At 38.2% G+C, this 26545-nt stretch overlaps 1 protein-coding gene across 3 annotated transcripts in view; it reads left to right on the top strand.

The window, feature by feature from the left end:
* Positions 1-26545, top strand: part of LOC143846489 (calcium-dependent lipid-binding family protein) — a 119356-nt gene that overhangs the window by 23918 nt on the left and 68893 nt on the right. For all 3 annotated transcript variants that reach the window (XM_077354924.1, XM_077354926.1, XM_077354925.1), the window contains 12 exons: positions 13-122; positions 483-579; positions 6421-6519; positions 6626-6766; positions 6898-6966; positions 11274-11726; positions 12083-12409; positions 14454-14585; positions 21023-21136; positions 21370-21554; positions 23696-23804; positions 23883-24026. In XM_077354924.1, the coding sequence (XP_077211039.1) occupies positions 13-122; positions 483-579; positions 6421-6519; positions 6626-6766; positions 6898-6966; positions 11274-11726; positions 12083-12409; positions 14454-14585; positions 21023-21136; positions 21370-21554; positions 23696-23804; positions 23883-24026 (1980 nt within the window). The remainder of the gene's footprint in view (positions 1-12; positions 123-482; positions 580-6420; positions 6520-6625; positions 6767-6897; positions 6967-11273; positions 11727-12082; positions 12410-14453; positions 14586-21022; positions 21137-21369; positions 21555-23695; positions 23805-23882; positions 24027-26545) is intronic.

The raw sequence follows: 26545 nt of genomic DNA, 5'->3' as shown, positions 1-26545 counted from the left end.
TTTTTAATGCAGGGAATTGGCAATTCTGTAGCAGAATGGCAATCCTGTTACCTTGTGCTATCTGGATTGCATCTTTATGTTTTGGAGTCTGAAGTTTCTCATAACTATCAGCGGTGTTCCAGGTGTGTTCTGTTCAAGGTTTTAAATTTCGGCCGAAATCCGAATTTCGGATTTAAATTTCAGCAGAAATTTCGGCTGGGACCAAATTTTAAAACCGAAAATGGAATGTAAAAATTTCGGCTGAAATTATAAGATTTTCACTGAAATTTCCACCAAAACCGAAATTGCCATCGAAATTTCGTTTTTGGCTGACGCCGAAACCAAAACCTAAATTTCAAACCTTGTTTATGTTTATGAGTTTGCCAATTGGCTGCTTGTTATCATTATTAGTTCTTAGTTTTCATGGCCTATTAATTTTTCTGTTCTTTTTATTTCGAGGTCTCCTAGGATTATTGATCTTGACATTTTTGTGAATTTGGCAGCATGGCTGGTCGTCAGGTATTTGAAGTTTCTCCAGCAAGTGTTGGAGGCTCATTGTTTTCTGTTGCTGTGAGTTTTAGGGGTATAGATCTTCAGAAGGTACACAATATTGACTATCTCTGTTTGTTTCAGAAGTTGGAATGATATGTCTTTTATTTCATATTTTGAAATTATTTTTAAGTGCACCTCTATTTTAGAGATTGGAATTTTTAGCTACAATTTGCAGCCATGCGTGTGTTATTGTCAGCACCTATGTTTTTACAGATTTTCCCACGCTGATACACTGACTCCCCTTTTTCCTTTTACTTTTATATGAGCACAATAAACTAGAGAGCTAGAGCTAAAATTATCAAGACTAAGCATAAGCATTCTCAAGGGGTGCTGGATCAGCGTAGTTTGTCACTTGAGCATAACAACCCAATTTACTCCGTCATGTGCGCTCTCCTTGTAAATTTTAGAGACCCAGTATATGGGCACAAAAAACTAACAAGTGCTAGTGCTAAATTTTTCGAGACTAAGCATATTGAATGCATACCTTGGCAAAGGTAACATTGCGGGATCTGCTTATCTATTTCAGCATAGTTTGCCATGTGAGCATAACATCCCAATCAACTCTGGCATAGGTGTTCTCCTTGTCAAACTAGGACCAGTCTGGCGCCATTGTCCTTGGACTAGGTCTGTTGCTTGGCAGTGGAAGTTTGTTTCTTGAGGAGTTCTAAAATGAATTGCGCCCTTGCAAAAGAGGGAGGAAAGGGCGCCCCCAATGGTTTTAATTCACCAAAGTGCATTTAATGGGATGAGAAGTGAAAGAACATTAGCTGCACTTTGGTGATTTACAACCAATGGGGGCGCCCTTTCCTTCCTTTTTTGCAAGGACGCCCTTCATTTTAGAACTCCTCTTGTTACTTTTGCTGAGTTTTGCCTTGTTTTTTTTGGTGTAATGACATGTTTTTTCCCTACAAAGAAATTTCACACCTATTTTTATAAGTGACATTGAATGATGCATTCAAATGACTGAATGAGAGAGCTGCCAGTAGTTTTGACTGAGGTGATATACATCACAGTTATCCTTCTCAGTGAGGTGAGTTTTTCTTGAATGTCTGAGTACCAATTAAATTTGGATATTTACTGACAAGCTCAACTTGGAAACCACATGGTTATAGTGTTCACTTTCTTGTATGGGAAGGAATGGGTGATCCATGATTGTGAATCTCCTCAAGTGAAGAAACTTTGACTCAAATTCTTTGTTTGTTGAGGTGGTAGTTCATTCTTAATAACATGCATTTCCTATGAGGATGCTGGTGTTGGTTTGATATAGCTTAAAACCCATGCCTCCAACTTGACTGTTAGGAGAGTACCTAATGATTTGGGGGGAGTCTCTGTTAGTGGCAAAAGATATATTTTGATTCGGAGCGATTTTCTTATGTGAAGACATGAGAATTGGTACTTGATTTTTCCTTGGGGATATAAAGGGTGTGGTCAGTCAAAGTGTTTGAGAACAGTCAAGGAAAATTAGGTACTGGGTTTTGAAACATGGGTTAAGTTTGGAAAAGTGATTAAAAGTGCTTGAGTTGTGGTTTCAAACAAACATGGCCTGATTTTGATCGGTGAAGTTGAAGCCCCGTTGCGGCCAAACACCTGTAAAGGAGAGTAGCGGGAGGTAAATCCTGCAATGGTTGATTTTAAATTGAAAGGCCTTGATGGATCTAAGGAATCCTTCATATGGATCTAAGGCGTCATCCACCTAACTCTTGATTTGTGTATATACTCTAGGAGCTTGGCAGATTTAAGTCACGTTTCCACAGATTCATGCTCTTGTCATAATATATTTGAATTTCTGATGCAAGAAAAGGTAATGAAAGCATCCATAATTCAAAAAACATTCAAGAAAAGAAGAGATTGAATTCAAAAGTCATTTGAGAAAAGAAGAGATTGACATAGATTCTAATTCTAAGGTAGGTATAAAGGCAATCAAAACATCATGCTAACGTCAATAGTCAGCTCTGCAGAACTCCGTTTGCCATGAAAATTGTCAAACAGAGCTGTTATGATTTTTTTGTCATTTTATGTAACTTTTGTGTTGGTTGGGTTCATGTGAAGAAAACATGAATGTTTTTACGTCCAAACTTTGAGTCTTTATAATTTGGAAAGCTTTCAAGTGGAAAGAGTAGTCTATTTGTCCCAAGATAAGCAACCTGTAGTAGGGGAAAGAGTTCTTGGTTGAGTTTTGAAAGTTGGTGTTAAAATAGAAGTTTTATTAGTTTCTGGGTCATCTAGATTTTTTGGAGATGTAATACACCTTTTTTTAAATTTTGGGTGGCTCTATAATAGAAATTGTGCTTTATGTAGGTTGGTCTAACGATTGAATTGGCCATATATTAATAACTAGGTTAGAGTAGGATTTGAATATGTTTTAGGCCTATATGTAGATATATGAAGTTTTGGTGTACTTTTCAAGGGGTTAATGAATACATACAAGTTTTTCCTATTGAATTTTGTTTTTTTTTCCCCCTACGATAATGTATTGGTCAAATTTAGTGTGTTTTTACCTTTCTCTAGAAATGCTTGTGAAAATTTATTAGAGTTTTTGTATTATTGTTCAAATATCTAGCAGCGTTTCTACTTTTGGAGCTTTCTTAGTAGTTTACTTGAATCAAATTAGTATTAGAGAAAGTTCAATTCAAGAAACCATTCGATGATTCATGATAACAAGGAGAGGTATTGTTTTAAGGGTTGATCGATTAGAGTGACATCTTCAAGTGGTGATGTAAAGGCTAGAATGGCTCACGTTGGTCGTTGATTCACTGTGTAGCAAACACGAGAGAAAGTTAATGTGGACGAGGATTTGAATGATGGACGATGCATCAATATCAAGCCATTTCATTGCACAGGGCTTTGGGCTTGTAAGTTTCAGGTTATGACCTTAATGATCAAGATCGAGGATTGAAATATGATTAGGATCAATTTGTTTCAGTGCAAGAGCAATGTCGATTCTCTGTAACAATGGTAGGACTACCCGAAATCTATGATAATTGCTCGTAGAAGTTTCTCTACATGAGGATCACAGACGAGATGATTCTGGTACTAAAGAACAAATTAGCATCACTTGTACATTAGTATTAGATAAACCAAACAAAAGTAGCGTGCTGTTGATTCATCCAGTCAACCCCAGAGAGGGATCTTGATCCGTTTTTCCTTTCACAAGAGCTGTCACCTCCTCACCATCGTTTGCAACCTAGAAATCTATCTCTACACCAACTATAAAAGAGACCCTATGCAAATACTTGCCATCTGGATGTCATTTCCAGCCATCCATCGAGATCTTAGGAACACTTGTCATCGTGTACCCAACCAGACAATATAATCTGCCTCACTCATATCCGTTATCTTCTCCGAGTTCACATCCTTTCCCTTCAATGCCTTAGTCTATCCCTGTTGAACAAGAATGTCCTTCTTCACTCTCATATGCTAAGGGTGAAACTGCTCTTTCCGTCAAACCTGCCGATGTTGAATTGGTTAGAAACTGATTTACAGTCATCTCAGAACACTCTTGTTACGGAGCTCCACCTCAACAAGATTCTCTCGGATAATCTTTCCACTACTGACAATCATTCTAACCATGATCTAACTAACAATGACACCCATGATCGCTCCAACCACATCTCTGATACCACTTGTTGAGAAAGTTCGCCAATCAAAACCACTCTGATCCTGGACAAATAAATGGAAAATTAGGAAATAAACACAAGTCACAAGATGAACACCGAGACTTTACATGGTTCGGCCAAGACGCATCCACAGTTGAGAACACGATCTGCCATTATTTGGGGAAAAAAAAAAATACAAGGACTACAACGGGATTGACACGCAAACCACAACTCGTTCACTTGTCCTCTCAACCAAGACAATACACAAGAGAAAACCCCAAGAAGAAGTACTCTCTCTCTCTCTCTCTCTCTCTCTCTCTCTCTCTCCTCTCTTTGTAGCGGTCACACAAAGAGCTTCCCGCACTAAGAGAAAACCGTATCTTGCCTTTTTATATCTTTAGTTTTAAGGGCGGCCCAGTGCACGAGGCTCCCGCCATTGCGGGCTCTGGGGAGGGCTAGATGTACGCAGCCTTACCCCTGCTCTGCAGAGAGGCTGTTTCCGTGACTCGAACCCCGTGACCACCAAGTCACAATGGAGCAACCTTACCGTTGCGTGAAGGCTTGCCCTCTATATCTTTGGTTTTACTAAAACCTAAAAAACAAGTTTACTTTTTTAAACCTCCCACCATATGTGGGAAACAAGGCAACTTCCCAATTGTTATAATTCTTTTTTCCAGTATGCAATGGTTTAGAATGCTTTGAGTAACGTAGTTAGGGTATAGCGTATACTTGTAAGTTGTAACAGAGACTTTATGAGGGTCTCTTGTTGAAATCTCTGTCATAGTGTGTTTCCAAGATTGCACGGGAAGGGGATCTAGGTTTTAATGATGGATATGCTAGGTGTAATTTGAAGTAAGGTGGGACTGAAGCTTCTTTTTGTTGTCTCCCTCCAATTTTGGTGATTGATGAGGGTATTCTCTATTACATAGGTCAAGGAAGTCGATCATTAGGAACCCTCTCAATCTGTGTGAGTGCTTTTCATCTCAAATGATGCAAGTACCTAGGCTTATTAAGGTCTCTCTCTGTGTGGGCGGGCATGCGTGCCAAACCCCAAAATCTGATATGGATCAGACCATATTGTCAAGTAAGTCTTATGTCTAGGATGTAATCGTCTTGCCTTCTGGGTTAACCACGTGTGGACCTGATGGCTGATAATACATACTATTCTCGATATGATTTGTCCAACCAAACCTAAAAATCACCTTGTGACAAGTAATAAGGTTTGCGATTTTGCACAAATAAAGAATAAAACCTAAATGCTCGCTCTCTCTAATTAGAAAAACAATAAATTGCGTTACACTGCCGAATTGCCCTAAACCTATGGGAAGGTGTTGCGGTTGTTAGTAAATTTTGTTGTATTTGAACTCAATAATTTGTTTCATGGTTGCTAGGCTTCTTACTTCCCACGTTCGAAGTTTAGTTGGCCTGATTGATGCATCTGCGGTTTCATCTTTAAATTTGCATTGATCTTGGGACAGGGAAAAGTTTAGAAGAGTCACGGATTAGAGTGGTGTTTTATAACGATTTCCTCCTTTTCTTTGTTTTTTGCTGTTTTTCTCTGTCCGAAGCATGAATACTTAGGAGTTACATGGCTTCTTAATTTAAAGACCACAGTTTTAAAACTCCCGTGTCATTGTGAACTACCTTGAGTCGACTCCCTTTTACTTTGCCGTGTTTCGTGTTTTTCCCTACAGAGTCGATAAAAACTCATTTGACTCTCTCGAATTATGACCGCGTCAACCGAGTACTCGAACGCGTCGTGCCGCGTTGACTAGGATTTTCTTCGGCTGCATCCGCGACTCCGCGTCGCACCCGCATTTTTAAGCGCTGTTAAAGACAGAAAAATCAAAATTGCAATTATGTGACATCAGCATTTTCTCATATTTGGTGCCAATTTGTGTTGTGCCTGACATTTATTTAGTTGAATAACATGGCTATCTCAATAGGGAATAACACCCAATTTTGTAATTTGCATTTCTAGAAACCTAAACATATAGCACCCAGCCAAAACTGATAGTATAATTTGCAATTAAACATGGAATTGAACACATACTCTCTCTAGTTGGCTTGGTTTTCAAAAATGCCAGTTGATTCTTTGGATGAAATTCTTGTGTTCCCTAAAGCATTTAACTCCAATGTTGCTGTGGAGAGTTCTTGTTAATTGAAAGACCCTGAATCCAAAATGCCTATATTATTATATTATCTCATCTGTGGTGCCCGAAGTAAGTTTATGCTAGACGTGCAATGTAAGTGCTTATTTCATTTTAATTCTTTTTTGCCTCTGCTTTTTCAGGCGTTGGAGTCCTCTAACACTTTGATAATAGAATTTCAAGATGATGAGGAGAAGGCTACTTGGCTAAAAGGACTTACACAAGCAACATATAAAGCATCTGTATTATATTTACCTTTATCCTTATTATTATTCATTTTAATTTGTTGTTTTTATGATGCTTTCTGATGAGAAACCTTTAAGTTCCTCATTTCATTGTTGGTTGCAGGCTCCTCCATCAATAGATATACTTGGAGAACCAGGCGATAGTGTATCTGACTTTGGTGGACCTCGGGTCAGTAATTTTGAAACAGCTGACCTAGTTGTTAATGGTGTGCTTGTAGAAACAAAGCTTTTGATATATGGAAAGGTAAGATGGGTGTACGCTTGTTACATTTAGAGTGCCAAAAGATTTGTTGATGCCTTCATATATAAATGCAAAAAATATTTTTAGAAATTGAGGTAACTCAAATATTATATTTTTGCATTTTCTCTGTGCAGACAGGAGAAGGAAAGCGGGAAACAATGGAAGAAATGCTGATTTTAGAGCTCCTTGCTGGAGGGGGAAAGGTTACTTTTGACTGATTTTTATCTACTATAGAATTTCTAAGTCTTTTATTTATTTTACTTGGTTAGTTGTTGATTCAATTGGTGATGGAATAGTGAGAGTTGTCTCATCTGTTTTCCTTTTATCTTTTTATTTGTTTCGCATAGTCGGTTGACTCGATTTGTGATGGATTAGTGAGAGTTTTCAAATCTGTTTTCATTTTATATTTTTCTGGAATTATGTGGTACGCTCTGAAACATAAATGCTTATGTGAATTCAAAATTGTATAGGCAAATTAGAGATAAAGGTATCAGATTTGGTTCCAAATAATTGTAACACAACGTTGTCCAAGAAAACAAGACTTTAGCTTCTAGAACCCTAGCTGTCCAATAGACCAGCAACTTCAACTTTGGAATATTGTCGTCCCCTCTTGCAAGCATGCAGTGATGTAGGGATTGGCAGCCGTCGGAGGGTCGAATCCTCAAAACTCTCTCTCCCAACTCCTAAACCCTATGCAGTGGTGAAGGGATTGAGAGCTTTCTGAGGGTTGAATCCTCAAAACTCTCTCTCCCAATTCCTAAACCCTAACTTGAAGTGTGTTGCTTCCCAATGGAAACAGAAAATACCCTTCAAAAAGTAGTCCCTTCGTTTTCTTCTTTGTTCCCTTCTATAACCCATGCAGCCATGCCCAAGTCACATAAGGGATATTAATTTACTTAAATACCCTTACCTAAGCATAAACCTAATAAATCCCATTTTAAGCCCCCAAACCTACATTTTAGACTAAACATACCCATAGAGCTAAAAAAAATTAAAACTCTCACAAAGTATGCAGATGGAATCTACTCATGTGACCTCTGTCCAACTGAATCCATTTCAGATCCAGCATCACCATGATAGCTATAGATTAAAGATGAGGGAAATGTGGAGATCTTGGAGAATTTCAACTTCATATGCATTTCCTCCGAACTTACACTATGTCTTGCATGGCCTCTCTGCTCTTCAATTTGTGATAAGTACCGGCGGAGAATCTTTTTTTCTGAAGGAACATCGTGAGTTCGTGACCCAGTCTTCCTCTTGATACTCCTATTGTTTCCCTCGGCGATCACTTGCATTTTTATTCTGCTGGTTCAATTCTAACAGCCTTTGATGAACATGTTCTTCGTCTTATTTTAAATTCTCTCCATATGCAATGACATCTTCACTAACAAACGATTGGACTGCTATGTCCACAAGATCAACAACATGATTTGGGACCCACCCGTTTACAGTTTTTGGCTCTTCCCTATGGCCATGTTTGAATTGCAGGGATTTTATGCAAAAGTCTGGACAGAAAAAATATCTCTAAAAATTTGTTCTTTTTTACACAATAAAATGATAACCGGAACCAACTCAATTCATTTTTTACTTAGAGGGACCTTCAGTTTATGATAATACCCACTAAATTAACTCTAGTCTTATCATTTCCCTCTATTCATGGAAAGAAAAATGTTCCCAAGAAAATATTTCCCATCGGAAAGGTTTTTCTTGCAAGCCAAACAGTGCCTATAGAACTGTTCATGAACTGATTATACGTGAACTCAACATGTGGTAATGTCAAATCCCAGTGTCTAAAGTTGTCCTTTGCAGGACAACACATTAAATTCTGCCTTTATCTGATACCACAAAGCCCCAAAACTTCAATTTATCGGCCACAAGGGCACTTGTTGATGTTAGGATAGAGCTGCTGTTGTCTTAGGGCAATATTCAAGCGTTCAACATGGGTCTTGTGGTCCTTGCTGTAAATCAAGGTATCATTGAAATTGACGACTACAAACTTCCCAATGCATGGCTTGAGCACTTGACTCATGAACCTCATGGAAGTGGTAGGGTATTGGAAAGACCAAATGGGATAACCAGCTTTTCATAAAGCCCTCCCTTGGTTATGCCTTCTGTTCAAGTCCACTTTGATATGTATACTTTGAGAACCAAATAACATGCTGAGCATGTAGTCCAACCTCTGCCATCCAAACAAATACTCTGTTCCATCTTTCTTCGATGCGGAGTTGCTACAATACATGGGCTTAGATTCTTCCCAATAAATCTCTTTTTGAGAAGTTTAGAAACCTGTCTTTGTAGTTCCTCGTTCTCCTTCATGCTAGGTTGTATAAGGCAGCACCCGACACCAAGTCAATATGGTATTGGATTTCCCTTATTGTAGAAAGCCTGTCAGGTTCTTGTCCAGGTATGACATCCTTAGATTCATCTAACTACTCCCTTACTATGGGAATTGATTTTGGCCTGGCTTCTTTCCCAACCAGGACATAAACTATTCTATCTGTTCTTTCTTCTACAAAGCCATTCAAATTCAAGAATGTAGATGATCTTGCATTCTCTTTCTTTAGCAAGGCATAACCTTTCGTCGGCTTTAGGACAAACTTCTTATCATTCAAGATGGATAGAGTTGTTATTCTTGTCACCATGATGGAATATTTCGCGATCATATTGTCACGGACGACCTAAAAGAATGTGTCATCCATCCATTTGCATATCTCACCATTAAGACTCTTCAGGTGTAGTTTCAATTGAAAAATTAACTAGGCATTTTGATGAGACAATTACCCCACTTCCTTTGTTGAACAAAATAATGCAGTAAGGTTGTGTATCCTTACTTTCTTGAGTTTCAATTTGTCCTCCATCTCTTGAGCAATTAGATTCCCACTACTTCCACTGTCAATTATCAGATTGCAAAGCCTTCCACCAACAATACAATAAATTCGGAAGATTTTTTTGGGCCGCCATTCATCCTTTGTCGTGACTGGTGGTGTAATCATAGATCCCTGAAATACAGGTGTTTCAACAAAATTTTTTACTTTCAACATTCTCTTTTGTAATGGTTTCTACAGGGATTCCTTGTCCTAAGCAGTCTATGATTATAATTTCTTGTCTTTCTAATCCATAGAGTTTTCATTGTTCTTGAGGTCAAACTTTCTCCATGGACAAATGGCATTTCCTTGTTACTAATGTATGTACTTAGGATTGCAGGCAGTAATTTTTTCTTATTCATATTTCATCTAAAATTGTGGTAGCTAGTTGTCAAGCACGGTTAAACAGATGAGCCACGGCCAACGCAAATAGGACTAATTAGGTAGATAGAGGTGGTGAAAAGGGATAGGTTCTCCTAAAACACGGGTTTATGGTGGGCCATACTCAACAGCCTGAGGCCAAAAGGTCCGATTGGTCATGAACATCGCAAGGTGATTCTCTTCACGAATCCAAGCATACCTCAGGGCTCCCTCTGAGTTCACTAGTCTCTCTTTGGAGCTATGCTATATTCATCTATTACTTTGTGTAACTGGAGTTGACATTGATTTTAAATTTTTGTAAATCCTACACTCATATTTGAATTTTAAATAATGTTGTAATGGCATTTGGATGAAGAGATGTTATGAGTAAAAGAATAACTTCCTTGAATGAATTTTCTTTAAATGTTGTGACCTATGATGCTCGGATACTTCTAGAAGCGCAATGTACCGTGTTCGACAAGACACAATACCCAGATACTTCGTGAATACTTATGCCGGTCAAATAATAATCTTGTTTCAAACGTATGTCTCTCTATTCAAACTAATTATCATGTTTTTTTTTTGCTCTATAGTGTCTTATATTTGCAACTATAAGAGTATGTGAGTCTTACTAATGCGATTTTATTTTTATTTTTAAATTTTGCTGTCTAAGTTAAATCTAGTTAATTTTTTTGATAATTCGTTTATGGGTATCTTGTGCCTTATCCTGCATCAATCGTCGAAGTCGATTTCCTTTACCTTGGCCGAGCTCTTGTCTGAGTTCGCATTTTGACCTGCCCTGTCAATCAAAACCCCTTTGCCTCTCCCGAGTTATGAACGCGTCAATCGAGTACTCAACTGTCCTGCATCGAGTCAACTGAGATTTTCTTTGGCCCTGTTTTGGCCCATCCCCATTTTGAATTGTTGGTCTTATCTATGGAATGGGTTACCCATAAATGTATCTACGTCCTAATTTTTTTTTTTTGAAAATGCCGAGTCATATTCGTTCTCATATCTGTATCTGTGTTTGAGTATCATAGCTTGTGACTATTTAAATACCAGTGTATTTTTTCAGTGCTGGTATACATGTAAACAAATATCTTGATTGAGTTAGATAAAATTATAAATTGCTGACTTGTGGTACTGATGTGATCTTTGTCTGCTGTTTCCTTTTTCGCCTGGTAATTTGAATGGATTTTAAATTTGCTTGTCTGATGCTTTTATTCAGATTTAGTCCTTGACTTCTACTAGCTTTTTTATGGTAATGTAACTGTAGTTTGTATCAGGTTAATCTTGTTCGTTTGGGAGGTGACTTGACAGTCAAGATGAAACTACACTCCCTGAAAATTAAAGACGAGCTTCAAAGTCTGTTATCTATGTCTCCACAGTATCTAGCCTGTTCTGTGCTGAAGGATGATGTTGTTGCTTCCCCTCGTAACTTTGATCACAACATTAAAGAGCATCCGAAAAAAATTCTGGAGGAGGATGATATTTTTAAGGACGCCTTGCCAGAATTCATGTCCACACCAGATCAGAGCGTTTACCCGCAAAACCTTGATGGGCCGCATATTGTTGATTCAACTGATGCTTTATTTTTTGACAAGGGCATGACAAAAGGGATGGGCACAACCAGTGAGATGTTTTATGAGGCACAGGACAATGACACATCAGATTTTGTGGCTGTTACCTTTTTGACTAGGCATCCAGGCTCACCTATTTATGATGGCATTGATACGCAGGTAATAGTCATAGGCAAGGTTAAAATTTTGGTCTCGGTCTCGGTTTCGGTTTTGGACATAGCCGAAATCGAATTTCGTAAATTGGGAAAGCAAATTTCATTAATGTACCATAATTTCCGAAAATTTTGATTCTGGCCGAAATTTCGGATTTTGGTGGTTTCGGTATCAGTCCCAACCAAAGTCTGAAATTTCGGTATTTCAGCCGAAATGTAAAACCATGCTCTTAGGCATTATGTTTGCTGTCTTTGTATGGAGTACCTATTATTTATACAGCTATAAACTTTAGTACATGTTTGATTAAATGTCTTTTCCAATATGCTGCATAGTGATAATTTGTTTCAATTCAACATTTCCAGATGAGCATCCGCATGTCCAAACTGGAGTTTTTTTGCAACAGACCCACTCTTGTTGCATTAATTGAATTTGGCCTTGATTTGAGTTTGGTGAATTCTGGATTAAGTAGTGAAAATCAGATAAATGCTCCCAATCGCAATTCTTCGCAAGATAGAGAAAAGGCAGAAGAAAACGGGCGTTCTTTCGTTAAAGGGCTTTTAGGTTATGGTAAAGGCCGAGTGGTATTTTATTTGAACATGGATGTAGACAGTGTCTGTGTGTTTCTTAACAAGGAGGATGGCTCTCAGCTTGCAATGCTTGTCCAAGAAAGGTTTCTGTTGGATCTGAAAGTAAGGATTTCATGTAGAGATTTCGCTTCTTTCATATTGCTTAGCTTTTTCTTTACTATCCATTATAGATTTGTTTGAAATCATGTAGTCTGATTTATTATGTGTAAGAAACCTACTATTAAAATTCAGGTGGCAGCATGGCACCTACTGCCTATTTTATGCTTCAGAGTTCTGATTTTATCTGAGCCAAGAGTAGTGACACCAATAGTTGGCCCATAGTTGTTATGTTAGGAGTGCAGTAAGAATAATAATATCAGCTTGTCTCTGTGGTCTTATCCTATGTCATACATATCCTTCTCGAGAATTTCTCAGCAAGAAAAAATCTCGGGATACATTAATTTTATTTTTATTCTTTTGGCTTTATATATTAAGAAAAAAATATAAAATATAAATTATCGTATAAATATGGTAAAATTTCATGATATTATTACGGTATATAAAAATATTGCTGTATTTGTTAAATTCTCAGGATTTTTTCAGAATTTTGTTGTCTTGTCTAAATATCGCGATAAAATTGCTATATTTTGAAAAAGGGAGATGATTTTTACGCCCCCTCTGTAGGATTATCGCCTCCCTTTTCACGTGAATTGTGGCAGATTTAAACGCTTTTTGACGTCAAATCATGTGAAAAGGGGGGCACATAATCCTACAGGGTTTTTTTTTTTTTTTTTGGGGGCGGGGGTGTGTGAAAAAATCATCGCCCTTTGAAAATATCGGAGATATCTGTGACATAGGTCTTATCCCAAAATGTCAACACGGCTATTAAGATGTTTTTGAAATTAATTCTTGAATTATTCAGATATTCACTGCTAGATATATCATGCACGTACATGACTGCTTACACTTGTTGTCATGAGTCTTACAGTGAACCTAAAAATTACATGCACTTTACTGAGAGACTGTGATAGCTGAATGTAACATTGCATTTTGCTTTGTCCCAGAAACATCAACGAAACTGACTATTTATACAAAGAGGTATGATAGATGCAAGGGCCCTCTTTATGCAAGGGCCGGAGAAGGGCCCTTGAATAGATCCACGTCATTTTTAAACTCGGTTGAGAAACTGAATTCGGTTGCACTTAATGATGTGGAGATTCCCTTCTCCGGCCCTTGCATAAAGAGGGCCCTTTCATCTATCATTCCTCTTATACAAAATAGTAAATTGGATCTGGTTTCTTACCAGAAACAGTTGTTATATAAGTCGAAGGATATAGTTGCATGGATTGGAAGATTTCCTTTCAGTTCCTATTATGTGGCCTGTTGGCATTCCTCAGGTTTTAACACATCTATTCTTTTATGTTTTCTGTCTACTCGTACATTTTTTAGGTTCCTTTTCTGCAGTATTCATATTAGGTTTTGCTTTTGAATTTTTTTTGAATGGTAGTTGCTTTTGAAAATTGGGTGGCTGCCTGGTTGGAATGTTTTGAAATGCAGGGGTGGGATTCTAGAAAGTGAATTTTGGTAACTTTGATTGTGCATTACCCTTTTATGTGTTTCATTCACATTTTGTTTGTTCTTGCATCAAATTATGAACTTCAATATGTATGTTTGTACAACGTGGCTTTGTTGGATTCTTTATCTTCATATCATTCTTTTAAATATCTTGGCAGAACATTAAGGTACTGCAATATGGCAGTTGAAATGGACTGCTAGTTTATGGTGGGGTCTTTTTTCTTGTGCAATCATTGGAAGAGTCTTTTTATAAACAGTTAACAAGGTTTTTACAAAATTGTTTTTAATGAGAGCTGGAAATTCGGCCTTATTTTTTTCTTCCTTTTTCCCTCATGTTAGAGCATGCGGGGTATCTTTTGTCTATTTTGTACTATTACAATCTTAGAGGGTTGCTTCTCTTAATCTCTTAAGGTTATTCACCTTTTCATTTTGCTTAGCTAAATCTTATGGACGTTACAATGCAACTTTTGTGCGTAATTTTACCATATTGTTACTCATCGGCTACTCTATTGCAATTGTTAGTGTCACACCATAATTAATTGCAACTGAAATATTTTCTTGCATTCTCTCTGACCTGATATATCGTTTTCAGGTTCATCCAAGCTCTCTTTCTATAGAGGGCACTCTAGGAAATTTGAGACTGTGTGATTTGTCCCTCGGGCCAGATCACTGTTGGGGTTGGCTTTGTGACATTCGCAACCAGGGAATCGAGTCTCTTATTAAGGTACTCTATTTTCTCTCATACGCCTTTCAATCACTTTCTCTTCTTGTAAAGTCTGGTGAAGTGACCAGAGTCTTGTAGTTAAGATGTGGTTAGTGGTGACTACTGCGATCAGGTAAACAAGAACTGCAGAAAGTGTCCTTTCCCCATGAGTCATAGTATTTCAATATATACACTGTATCTGTTAGGAGTATGGTGCGTTTAGTTATTAGTTATTTGTTTATTGTTGAGAATTTATAGACTTTAAAGTTACAATTATATCCAGTTTCAGTGCAGTTCCTTTTAGTGGAATGTTTATTTTATGTTGATCAAATAGAGCCCATCATGGATGTCCCTAATGACATGGGATGTAAATACTTTTAAGTTAAATATATATAAAGGCTTCTAGTTGTGAATTTGGAATTCAACATCCACGAATTTCTTCTTGTTTCACTTGTCTCTCCATCTGCTTCTCCACTTCTTGTCACATGATGTAGGTGATGATGGCTTACAGAATTTAACATGGTATCAGAGCATGATTCGAAAAGATACTTCCTTTCCAACCTCCATTATTGTCTTTGGTTCTCTCTTCAGCTATCGGATCCGATACCTTAGCTGTATTACAATCTTTGTGTTTTCTTTCGCTATCAGACTTTAAACCTTAGATTTACTGCCATCTTTGCTATCATAGCCAGTTCACTTTGGCTTTTGAGCAGAAACCCTGATTTCACCATTAAAAGAAATTCCTAAATTTCATAATACCATCTGAATATCCCAAATCTTCATTTAGAAACCCTATTCCCCACCTTTGTAAGCCCTAAATCCGAATTTTCTTACTTTCAAAATCCCAAACCCCAACTCCTAACAATTTGAAACTCTAATTCCATCATTCTATCGTTTCGAATTCCGAAAATTCCATCCTTCACCATTCAATTCCTTATTTCTACTATCTTCCTCTTTGAACCCTAAATCCCCTCCTTCACCGTTCAAACCCCTGGTTTTCATTTTTTTTTCACCAGTCAAAACCTCACATCCCACGCCTCCTCCTTTACCATTCAAATCCCTCACTTCAAAATTCTCACCATTAGAAAACCCTAAACCCCTAATTGCAAGCACCACCCTATTCTAATATCCCGAACCAAACACCAACTAGTTCTTCCAAGGTCTGATCCACTTCTTTCTTCAACCCTATGCCTTTCTCCCTTCTATCATTCGTGGGGGTGTATTGTGTCTCCTAAGGCTTCTAGTGTTCCAGTTCCTATTCCTCCTTAGTGTGAATTCAATGAGGATTCATTAAAAAATAAAAAGAAACGATGATTTTTAAGAGGACTGTCATGTGGATCTGTTTAGCACACAAACATGCATTGTTGTGCCCAGTATGAGTGTACTTACCGCCTCTTTGTGTGCTACTGCATCCCACACGGACTGCAGTTCCTTGATATGAACTGTGGTATTTTTCATGGACTTTTGCATTGACTGGATCATTGTCCCCGTGTGACTGCCGTGCTGATTTTTTTTGTACTACACCTCTACTTTGTGGATTGTCATGCTTTGTCGGTACTGATGCACATACATGTCATCTTCTGTGCTATTTTATTAGGGGACTGAAATACTTTACTGTCGTGTGGTTGCTAACTCATGTGGACCATAGTTACCGGAAACTTCCTAGATGGGAAGCTCGTTTCCCTGAAACTCGCTTTGGAAGCTAAGTTCCTCTTGCTTCCCAAATTTAAGGGAAGCACGCTTCCTAGACGCTTCCTATGTCTTTCCTCCTAATTAAAGATTACGCTTCTTGTTTAGGTGATTATTTCTTCCTAAAAGAATATTTTCTCCTTTTCATATTTCTGAAAGATCTTATTTAAAAAAAAGTGCATTTAAAACTTGAAAAATCATCTCAAGTTTTAAATGAAGTTTATGTGGAACTTTTCCTAAAATCTTAGTATTTGATAAATTTGAATAAAATATGTGAAACTGTAAATTTCTAAAACTAGTAATTCTAATTAGTTACAAAGTTTTACTTTCTACTCGTAATCCTTACCTATATTATTGCCATTCAAAAAATAAAAATAAAAATCCTTACCTATATTAACCCTTTTTTCCTATCCTATTGCAATCCTACTCTTTCTATGCACCTTTTGGCTTCCAATGAGGCACTTTTTTCCTTCCGATGAGGATTTTTAATTTTTTATATGCCTCATGTTGACTTTCAATGATACTTCCTAAACATTTTCTCTTTATTTTCTTTAAAACTTATGACTTCCTGCTTTTTCTCTTTTCTAAACCCCTCGCTCCTTGCTCTCGCTTCCCGCATTGCTTCTCGCACTCGCTTCCCACTCTGGCAACTATGATGTGGACTTCTGATAATCTTCTTATGCCCTTCATTGTGTAATTTTGCACATAGTGCGGACTGCTGTTCTGTCTGGTGGCTGTTTATTGTTCTTTTGTCATTGGATATTTACTGTCCTCTCCTTTCCTTCATGTTGATCTCCATTTTCATGTGTGTTGTGTGTGGCCCTTCTTGGAGACATCGTATCTTCCTTGTGGTCTTCTATGTCCTTAGGATCCATATTTCTCTAATCATTATGAATTGTTAGCATGAGGGAAAGTTATCTTCCCATCACGGAGATCCCATCTGTAAAACTTACTCTCATTAAGCTCAATGGGTCCGAATTACCTTCTATGGGTCCAATCAATAAAGGTAACACGGGTAAACTAGTGTTTTTAACTAAAGATGGATAAGCTATATCTGATCACAATTATGAAGTGTTGTTCCGTGAAATTGAAAATTATCAAATCATGATGCAACTATGGAATCCAAAGGTTTTAGATTGAGTAGGACTAAGACAGAATATATGGAATGCAACTTTAGTAATGTAAGGAGGCGGGATGAGGGTGTAGTAAATATGACTGGACAGGAGGTACGTAAGAGGGATATCTTTCACTATCTTGGTTCAATTCTACATAAGGAAGGAGAGATTGAAGAGGATGTTAACCATAGAATAAGTGCAGGTTGGTTGAAGTGGAAGCTTGCCTCAGGAGTTTTGTGCTACCGTAAAATCCCTACCAAGTTGAAGGGAAAGTTCTATAAGACAGCTGTGAGGCCAGCCATGCTGTACGGCTCAGAATGTTGGGTCACCAAAAAGCAACATTTGCATAAGATGAGTGTAGCGGAGATGCGAATGCTTAGATGGATGTTCGGCCACACAAGGTTAGATAGAATTAAAAATGAAGACATTCGTAAAAAGCTGGGGGTGTCACCAATTGAGGAGAAGATGAGAGAGCACCGCTTAAGACGGTTTGGACATATCCAACGTAGGCCTTTGGATGCTCTGGTGAGAAGAGGCGACTCGTGCCAAATTGATGGAGTAAATAGAGGTAGGGGCAGACCGAAAACAACTTGGGTAGAAACAGTGAGGAAAGACTTGATAGCTACAAACATAGTAGAGAACATGACCTTGGATAGGATAGAATGGAAGAAAATGATCCACATAGATAAACCCAACTAGTGCCAGGATTAGAGCCGGATAGATTCCTTCCTCCTCCTTCATGAAAATTTTCTAAACGATTCATTTAGCCGATCCCAACTAGAGTGGGACAAAGTCTTTGTTGAGTTGAGTTGAGTCGAGTTGATGATGCAACTATGGAACTCTATGGAACCTCCACATTAACATTTGTGGAAGTTGTGAAAGAAATTGGGAAAATTTCTTTGAGATGTATTCATCTAATGTCAGTATCTGTCGAGTGTATGTGTTATGTGAGAACATCTTCTTCCATCATGGAAACAATAGTCAAAGAGAGATACGTTGCGGGGTATGTGGGAAGAGTCAACTATCTATCAACCTCTCAGCTCTGATTTGGAGATCTTGAAGAGCCAACAAGAGCAGTTTCATGTCACTAAATTCCTCTCCAGACTTGGCCCAAAATATACTGTGTTTGTGGACAAATTTGGGCCAGCAAAGAGCTTATTTCTTTGAATAGCCTCTACTCATGACTTCAACGAGTTGTTTTCTCTTCCTCTTTGTCTTCAAAACCAAATATTGGTGACGAGTCTGCCCATACATCTTCGGGTGGCTGCAGTGGTGACGGTTGAGGTCATAGTTATAATGGTCATGTAGGGGGAGGCTGTGGCGATGGTCGAGGATGGGATGATTGGAAATGTACTCATTGTGGACGATCGAATCATATGTTCGGGAATTGCTGTGAGAAATGTGGGAAACCTGCCTGGGCAAATCGGCGTCACATGACAGTTGGAGATGATACTTTACAACATGCTCCCATACAGACTTTGCTAGATGGTTCGTGATTCTATTGTGCTTACATGTGAAGACTATGGCAAGCTTGTCAAAAATACTCTTATTCGCTCTCCTGTCCTCATCCTCTGCTACTCAAGCTCATTTAGATAACGTTTCTCTTCTTGCTTCTAATCATGTATCTTCTTAAGTCATTGATACGGGTGCCTCTAACCATATGATAAGTCATCTATCTTCAGCTGTTTTGATATTACGGGTCTTTTGCTTCTATTCTAGGTGAAGGGACTGTGTGCCCTACCAAGTCTCTATATCTTCTGTCTTACATGTTCCCAAATTTCCTTTTAATTTTCTGTCTGTTAGTAAATTAACCAAATCTCTTGGTTGCTCAATAACCTTTTATCCTTCCTTTTTTGTATTTCAGTATCCTTTTTGTTTATAATTGGTTGTTAAGAGACTTGCAGCTCATTCTCGGTTAGATTGGGATGTGTCAGTTAGGAAAGCGTCATTGTGTTCCTTTTAATTTTTGACTAAATAAAAGGAAGAGCAGTTGACTTGAAATGTAAGTGTTGAATTCAGCTCGTTCCTCTGCCGCGCGTCACTAGTGGGGCGTCATTATGGAGCAACCGAGGGAGAGGATAAGTCATAAGTCACATGCGTATGAAGGGAAATGAGGGGACAGAGTTTCGTGATGGAACTGTGTTGAGCCGGCGAAAGAGTGCCTAGGTGCCCTTGGTCCATCATCTAAAATAAGTTGGTTCCGGTGTTGGCCAATTGATGATATTTCGATAAGTATCGAGGGTACATCTTCGTTGATGAGACCTTGCTTGGAACAACATTGACAGTACCATGGATGTGTAACAAGCTGTTGAGGTCCAAAGGCCTAGATGAAAAAATATTGTGGGTCGGTCTAGTAGATGAGCAAGCTTTTTAGTAGCGAAAAGTCAAGGAAAACATGCAGAAGCATCAAGGAAAATGGTGTGTATATTAACAAGGGAGACAACATCGATTGCTGATGATTCTGATATAGAGTTAAGGGCAGCGGAGAACACTAAATTCATATGGAGGATCTTGAATATGAACAAGTGTTTGATACTTATTATACCTTTTTACTTTCGTTATATATGACTTGTGGTGAGGTTGTAATTTATTGTGGTTGGTTTCATGGTGGTGAATCTGCTGATTTATATTTGAAGCACTTATCTTTTCGTTTTTTTGAAAGGTGAAAACACACTTGAGGCACTTATCTTGTTTGTTATTATCAATCTATCATCGATATTTGTAGAAATTTTCTTTTATCTAGAATTTTAGTTTTTCATAGTATCTTTTTGTAGCCTATTGATCTCCTAAGCGTCCAAGGGGACACTCTCGCCTTGGTTTAACTTAGCGACCTAACTACCTTCCCTGCACTAATTGTTGTTCATAATCTTCTTTTCTACTTGTTCCCGAACTCTTTATGTATCAAGTAATCATCTTTCACGAAAGCAGGCTTTTACTAAGTTTCAACACTGTCTTATGCATTTAGTTGCTGTTGCTCTTTCATTTTAAATAAGAATGTGGTTGTTCTTTTCTTTTTTTTGGAATGGCAAATAGGGTTGTTCTTGTTGAAAGATACATTAGTTTCCCACTAATTTCCTGATTTATTTCTTGCTTCTTATGATACATGTTTCTATCACTTAAGGGCATCTCTTTAAGGGCATTTATGTCTGTACTGTATCACTTGAAAAATAAAAGATGGATGCTCCATGATGGAAGCACACCTAATTCCACGATCTTTTCGCTTACTCTTATTTCTTTCTTTCTTTCTTTCATCTTCTCCTCCTCCTCTGTCTCTCTCCTATTCCTCATCTTCTATTTTTACAGTTCTAAAGGGGCTTCTCCGTATTTGGCTACTACTTGCTTTAGGCTTTAGCATTCTTTATTCGATTGTGCCTAAAAAAGCTTTATGATGGAAAGGCTTTTACTTTATCAGGGAAAGGCTTTTATGTTAACGTTTTTTGGTTATCTGCAGTTAATTATCTATTTTTGCTCTCACTAATGCATTTATGCAGACTTGACAATCTAGCACTCTTTGAATATTGGATTATTTCCTGGATGAGGTTAAATGGGGTTGATATTGTAGACTTCAGAGATGTTTTTCTTTTTGTTTTTACGTTATTCTTTCCTCTTTTTAAGGGAAGAAAAAAAATTCTCTAACAATTTTTTTTTTTCCAGTTTAAATTTCAGTCCTACAGCTCTGATGATGATGATTATGATGGTCATGATTATAGCTTACATGGACGACTTTCTGCTGTTCGCATAGTTTTCCTGTACAAGTTTGTTCAAGAGGTATGTCTTCAGCTTGATATAGTCTTAAGCAATTTACTTTCATGAGAAATACGCATGAATGGTCTTTTAGAAATCAAATTAGTTGACTAAACTGAGAGATTAATTATTGCTTAGCATTCATGTTTGTACTGCCTAAAGTAATGATTGGATGTTATGATTTGGAGTTTGAATTTTAATAGTTTTCGCACTGGTATTTGTCATCATAATGAAAATACGGGGACATATCTCTGCAGATAACTGCATACTTTATGGAGCTTGCTACCCCACACACGGAAGAAGCAATTAGGTTTGTTGATAAAGTTGGGGGCTTTGAATGGCTGATTCAAAAATATGAGATAGATGGAGCCTCCGCACTGAAGCTTGACCTATCACTAGACACTCCCATAATTATTGTTCCGCAGAACTCTATGAGCAAAGAGTTCGTATTTCTTTCTTACTCCTTTTCATTTTGTTGGCATTTTATAGGTTTAAGTTGCTTTAGTTTCTTTAAGCTACATGGAATCAATAATTTACTAATTTATATTCATTTTGGTATAGGGACAAAGGCTTAGTTGAGTTGAGTTGAGTTTGGTATAGGGGAGTGATTTTTACACCTCTTTTCCCAGCATTTCCACCATCTTTTGTTTATCTACTCCTAAAAATGACCTCATTTCCACCTTTTTTCATCTTTTGAAAATGAATTCTTTTCAGGAAAAGACAACAAAAGGGGGCAAAAATGCTGGCAAAAGGAGTGGAAATATCATTTCTTTTGGCATATTAACAGATTCTTAAAAGTCACTTCATTTAATAATTGGAGAATGTTGAAGTACTATTAAGTTTCCATTTATAGTATATTGACCTTAAATGGAAACTTTAGGGAATTCTGGAATAGTTGCTCATGTCAACTGCTTGTTACATGTTAACAGTACATGAAGGGGCCTATCATTTATTATGTTATGTTATTGCATACTTGTGATTTCTTATTTAGAGAGATTATTTATAATAAAGTTAGAGGGAGTTGCGGGTTTATGTTTTACGTCTCTTTGTTTCCCGCTTCTCCGCAACTTCTCTCTTACTTCATGCTCTTCCTTCTCCGCAACGGGTATGTGGATGACATTGTGATTACTGGGGATGACGAGTCAGATATTCAGAGATTTAAGAAGTTTCTTCAGGAGTTTTGTACCAAAGACTTGGGACGTCTGAGGTACTTTCTGGGTATAGAGGTGGCATACTACATGGTGGTATTTCCTTGTCGCAGAGGAAATACGTTCTTGATATATTAGAGGAGATGAGATCCATAGGAATAAAGACAGCTGAGTTTCATATGGATCTCAATGTGAAGCTTCTTTCCGATCAGGGGGATTTGTTGGAGGACCCTAGCAGGTACAAGAGACTGGTTGGTAAGTTGATATACTTGACTGTGACTCATCCTGATATATCATATGCAGTGGGTGCAGTGAGCCGGTTCATGATTTCTCCTCTTACTTCACATTGGGTAGCTGCCCAATGGCTCACACATGTGGAGAGTTGACATGGTTGAGGTCTCTTCTGCAACAGATTGGTATTCGTTCTTCATCTCAGCGTTGTTGCATTGTGACAATAGGGAAGCAATTCATATTGCTTGTAATCCAGTGTTTCATGAGAGGACGAAGCATATTAAGGTTGATTGTCACTTCGTGAGAAGCTTCAGAGTGGAGAGATTAGTATCATCTGCACTAGGTTTGCAGATCAGTTGGCTGATGTATTCATCAAACCATTGGCAAAATCCAAGTTGAGAGATATTCGTAGCAGACTGCGGTTGTATGATATATAGTTATATACACTCCAGCTTGAGGGCCTATTCTTTCTATCACCCCTCTTAACTGATACAGGAGATAAAATGCATGAAGTAGGAATCAAATTGATTCCATTAGTTGGGGTTGGGGTTGTGTTCAACTCCGCTGGCTGGCTGGTTGGAAGGATTGCTTTCTGTTGCCGAGTGTTAAAGGGTATTTTGGTCTTTGTAATATATACATCATATAAATATGAATTCGTGTGGGAGAGAGCTCTAACTCTCTCTCACGCCATTGCCCATCTCTTCTCTTCTTTATCTCATCATCATGTAAGAACTTAACAGTTATATTTATCCTCACTCTCTCTTCCGTTCATTAAAATTTAAACCTCTTATATTTTTAGCATTTATTTCTCTAGAACAATCCTTTACCTCGGTCTCATACAAAGGCCCCTAAAATTTATTCCTTCTAATTTTTTATATTCGTTTTTTGTTGACTTGAACTCACTGCCAAAAATTTTGTCTACCAAATCAAATTTCCCACGACATTGGATGATTTTTGAACGTTCACTTGATCTTTTGGATGTTCACATGATTTTTTGAAGTTTACTACTGAGCCATGTTGACAATGTCAGATCAAAATTTTACAAACGTGTTTGTTGTCTTTACTATTCAAAGTTCTAACTTTGGTAGTTTGGGTTTCTAATATGAACTAACAATTAAATTTCAAATGACGGTTTAAAATTTGAGCATTGGTTTTTCTTAATGTTTTATAAACTTTTTCACTCAAATACATGTCAAAATTGCAGCTTCATGCAACTTGATCTGGGGCAGCTACAGGTAAAAAACAGTTTTAGTTGGCATGGATGCCGAGAGAAAGACCCTTCTGCTGTCCATCTTGATGTGCTTCAGGCAGAGGTAAATCCTTTTTGATATATTTCTCCGACAAGGGCGTGCCTATTAAATTTCATTGCACTCCCGTCATATACATTGCAGATACATGGGATCAACATGGCTGTGGGGGTTAACGGTCTAATAGGGAACCCGATGATACGAGAAGCACAAGGACTTCATATCGAAGTACGCCGAAGTTTGAGAGATTTGTTTAGGAAAGTCCCAACAATTGCTGTGGAAGTCCAGGTAATTGTCGTCATTTCTTTTGGAGGAATGATAGAATGAAGGGCGATCTTGCAAAAACCAATTTCAAGGGCGCCCCCTTTGTTCAGTTTCAGCAGAAGTCATTTAAGATGGCGCTGAAAAAAGTGGATGGCACAGGAAAAAAATGGAAATGGCTTTGACTTTTACTGAAACTGACCAATGTGGGCGCCCTTGAAGTTGGTTTTTGCAAGGGCGCCCTTCATTCTATCCTTCCTCCTTTTGATATATCTCCCTTAATTTGGAACTGTGTCCCTAATTTCATTTATCAGCTCAAGTACTTAGATAGTTATCATGGTTTTTCTGTATTTCTAATGGTTGGTGCTTCATATCTGAAAATTGATTAGCCCAACTTGATTTGTTGATATCTTCACCTGAAACTGGTAAGTTCTTGTATTGACCATTATCCACATCCTTGGGTATTGAGGCTGACTTGTTAAAGTGATGCCGTCGGGGAAAGGATTTTTACTATCCAAAGTTCCAAACAGTCTGAACCAGTGTTCAAACTGTCCAAAACAATTTCCGATTTGATGTAATCTGCAATAAAGATTTCTGAAGTCTGGAAAACAAGCCTGTAACCGCACGTGTGACAGATCTGGTGGACTTTAACAAGAATAGTTCCAAACAGAGAATAGTTTCCAAATATAAGAGAAGAGACTGTAAAGATCTTACTACGAGAGTTTCTTTCCGAAAAGTAACAAGATAATACTAGAAGGAGATTTTTCTTTCAAACATAAAAGGTTTCAATCCTAGTTGAAATACCTTTGGGGATTGGTAGCCCTAAGAAAAAACTAAGTCACTCTTCAAGATATAAAATCCCAAACATCAACACCGGACAGTACTAAGGTTCGACAGCAGTTGACTCGCGGCTAGAGATGAGAAAAACCCCATGAAATTCTAATATAATGAATTGTTAAAGGACTTACACACTTAAACCTCCAATTTGTAAACTACAACTCATTTAAGTAAAACCCTTGGTTATAAAAAAAACTGCCAAACTATTCTTTTACAATCTTAATAAATGGTCCCAACACATGAATCAGTCTTCCCTAGTTGTAGGGTAGTTTAGGTATTATATGTATGTTGAGGGGTATTAGAGTCTTTGTACATATGTTGCCCTAGTTTGGCCTATATATACAACATATTACATAGGAGCTCCGTAGTGGAGATTCATCATCTTCTTCATTCCTGTTTGTTGGTGCTTCTACACATATGTGTAGTTTCCTTGCGTAGTTTTACGCACTCATCATGGTTTGCATTGCAATCCACCTCTCATTGTTAGCCTATATGCCTGGTCTTTAGCGTGGCTTTCGGCCTTATCTCTTCAGGCGACGAGCTGTCAGCTGTCAACCTTGTCTCTTTTGACGACGGCGTCCGTCGTCGTTGGTCTGTTATATCTCTAGTTGACGGTGTCCCCCGTCGACCTTGTCTCTCCGGATGACGGTGTCCCATGTCGTTGGTCGGTTATATCTCCAGGCGACAGTGTCCCCCGTCGACCTTGTCTCTCCGGACGATGGTGTCCCTCATCGTTGGTCGGTTATATCTCCAGGCAACGGTGTCCCCCGTCGACCTTGTCTCTCTGGACGACACCCCCCCATCATTGGTCTGTTATATTTCTAGGCGACGGTGTCGTCGACCTTGTCTATCTGGACGCTGGGCGACATGTTGTTCGCCATCTTTGGTCGGTTGTCTCTCTAGGCGATGGTGCCTCCCATTGTTGGTTGGTTATCTCTCTCCAGGCGATGGTGTCCTCCATCGTTGGTTGGTTATCTATCTCCAGGCGTTGGTGCCCTCCATCGTTAGTTGGTTATCTTTCTCCATGCGATGGTGCCCCCCGTCGGTGGTTGGTTTCTCTCACCCTTCTGGTGGTGGGAGCCCTTCTTCTATTGGCGTTGTGCTACTCTGATGTCTTTGCCAGTATTACTTAGCTGTTTTTCACAGTGTGCGCCTTGGGCATGCTTATTTTATTCGAGGCTCATTGACATCCCTGTCGAGGCGCTTCTGTTTGATCGTTGTTGGCATACAATTTCTTTCGTCGTGTTTTGATTCAAGAGGAGGCCTTGTTCTGATCGCTCTTGCCATCATGCTTATTCAGGGGAGCTGTTATGACTGTTGATCTCGCTTACTCTTGTGGCTGTTGCTATCTTTATCATGTTTTTCATTATGTATTCACCACACCAGCTTGAGGGGGAGTGTTGTACCAAGTTGGTTGTGTATGAGATTATTATTCTTTTGTTGTATGGGTATTTTTAGTTTGTTTGTTGTAGTTTTCTTTGTAGCAAGCTGGAGTTCAATGGTATATAGTATTTACACTCCAGCTTGACGGGGAGTGTTGAAGAGTGTTGTAGGGTAGCTTTATGAGGAATTAATGGAACAAGAATCGATGAAACGACATCAATTCAAATCCTGGATCTTTGAATTGACAGAGATATTGAGAGAGATCAAGATTTTTCACTATTTCTTAGATTCATGGACCAAATTCGGTTCAGTGGGATCTTTCACTC

The sequence above is a fragment of the Tasmannia lanceolata genome, unplaced genomic scaffold, assembly GCF_043159265.1.
Source record: "Tasmannia lanceolata isolate RefF3 unplaced genomic scaffold, GAP_Taslan_0.1 ptg000015l, whole genome shotgun sequence".
Taxonomy (NCBI): Eukaryota; Viridiplantae; Streptophyta; class Magnoliopsida; order Canellales; family Winteraceae; genus Tasmannia; species Tasmannia lanceolata.
This window is presented reverse-complemented; position numbering and strand designations above follow the sequence as displayed.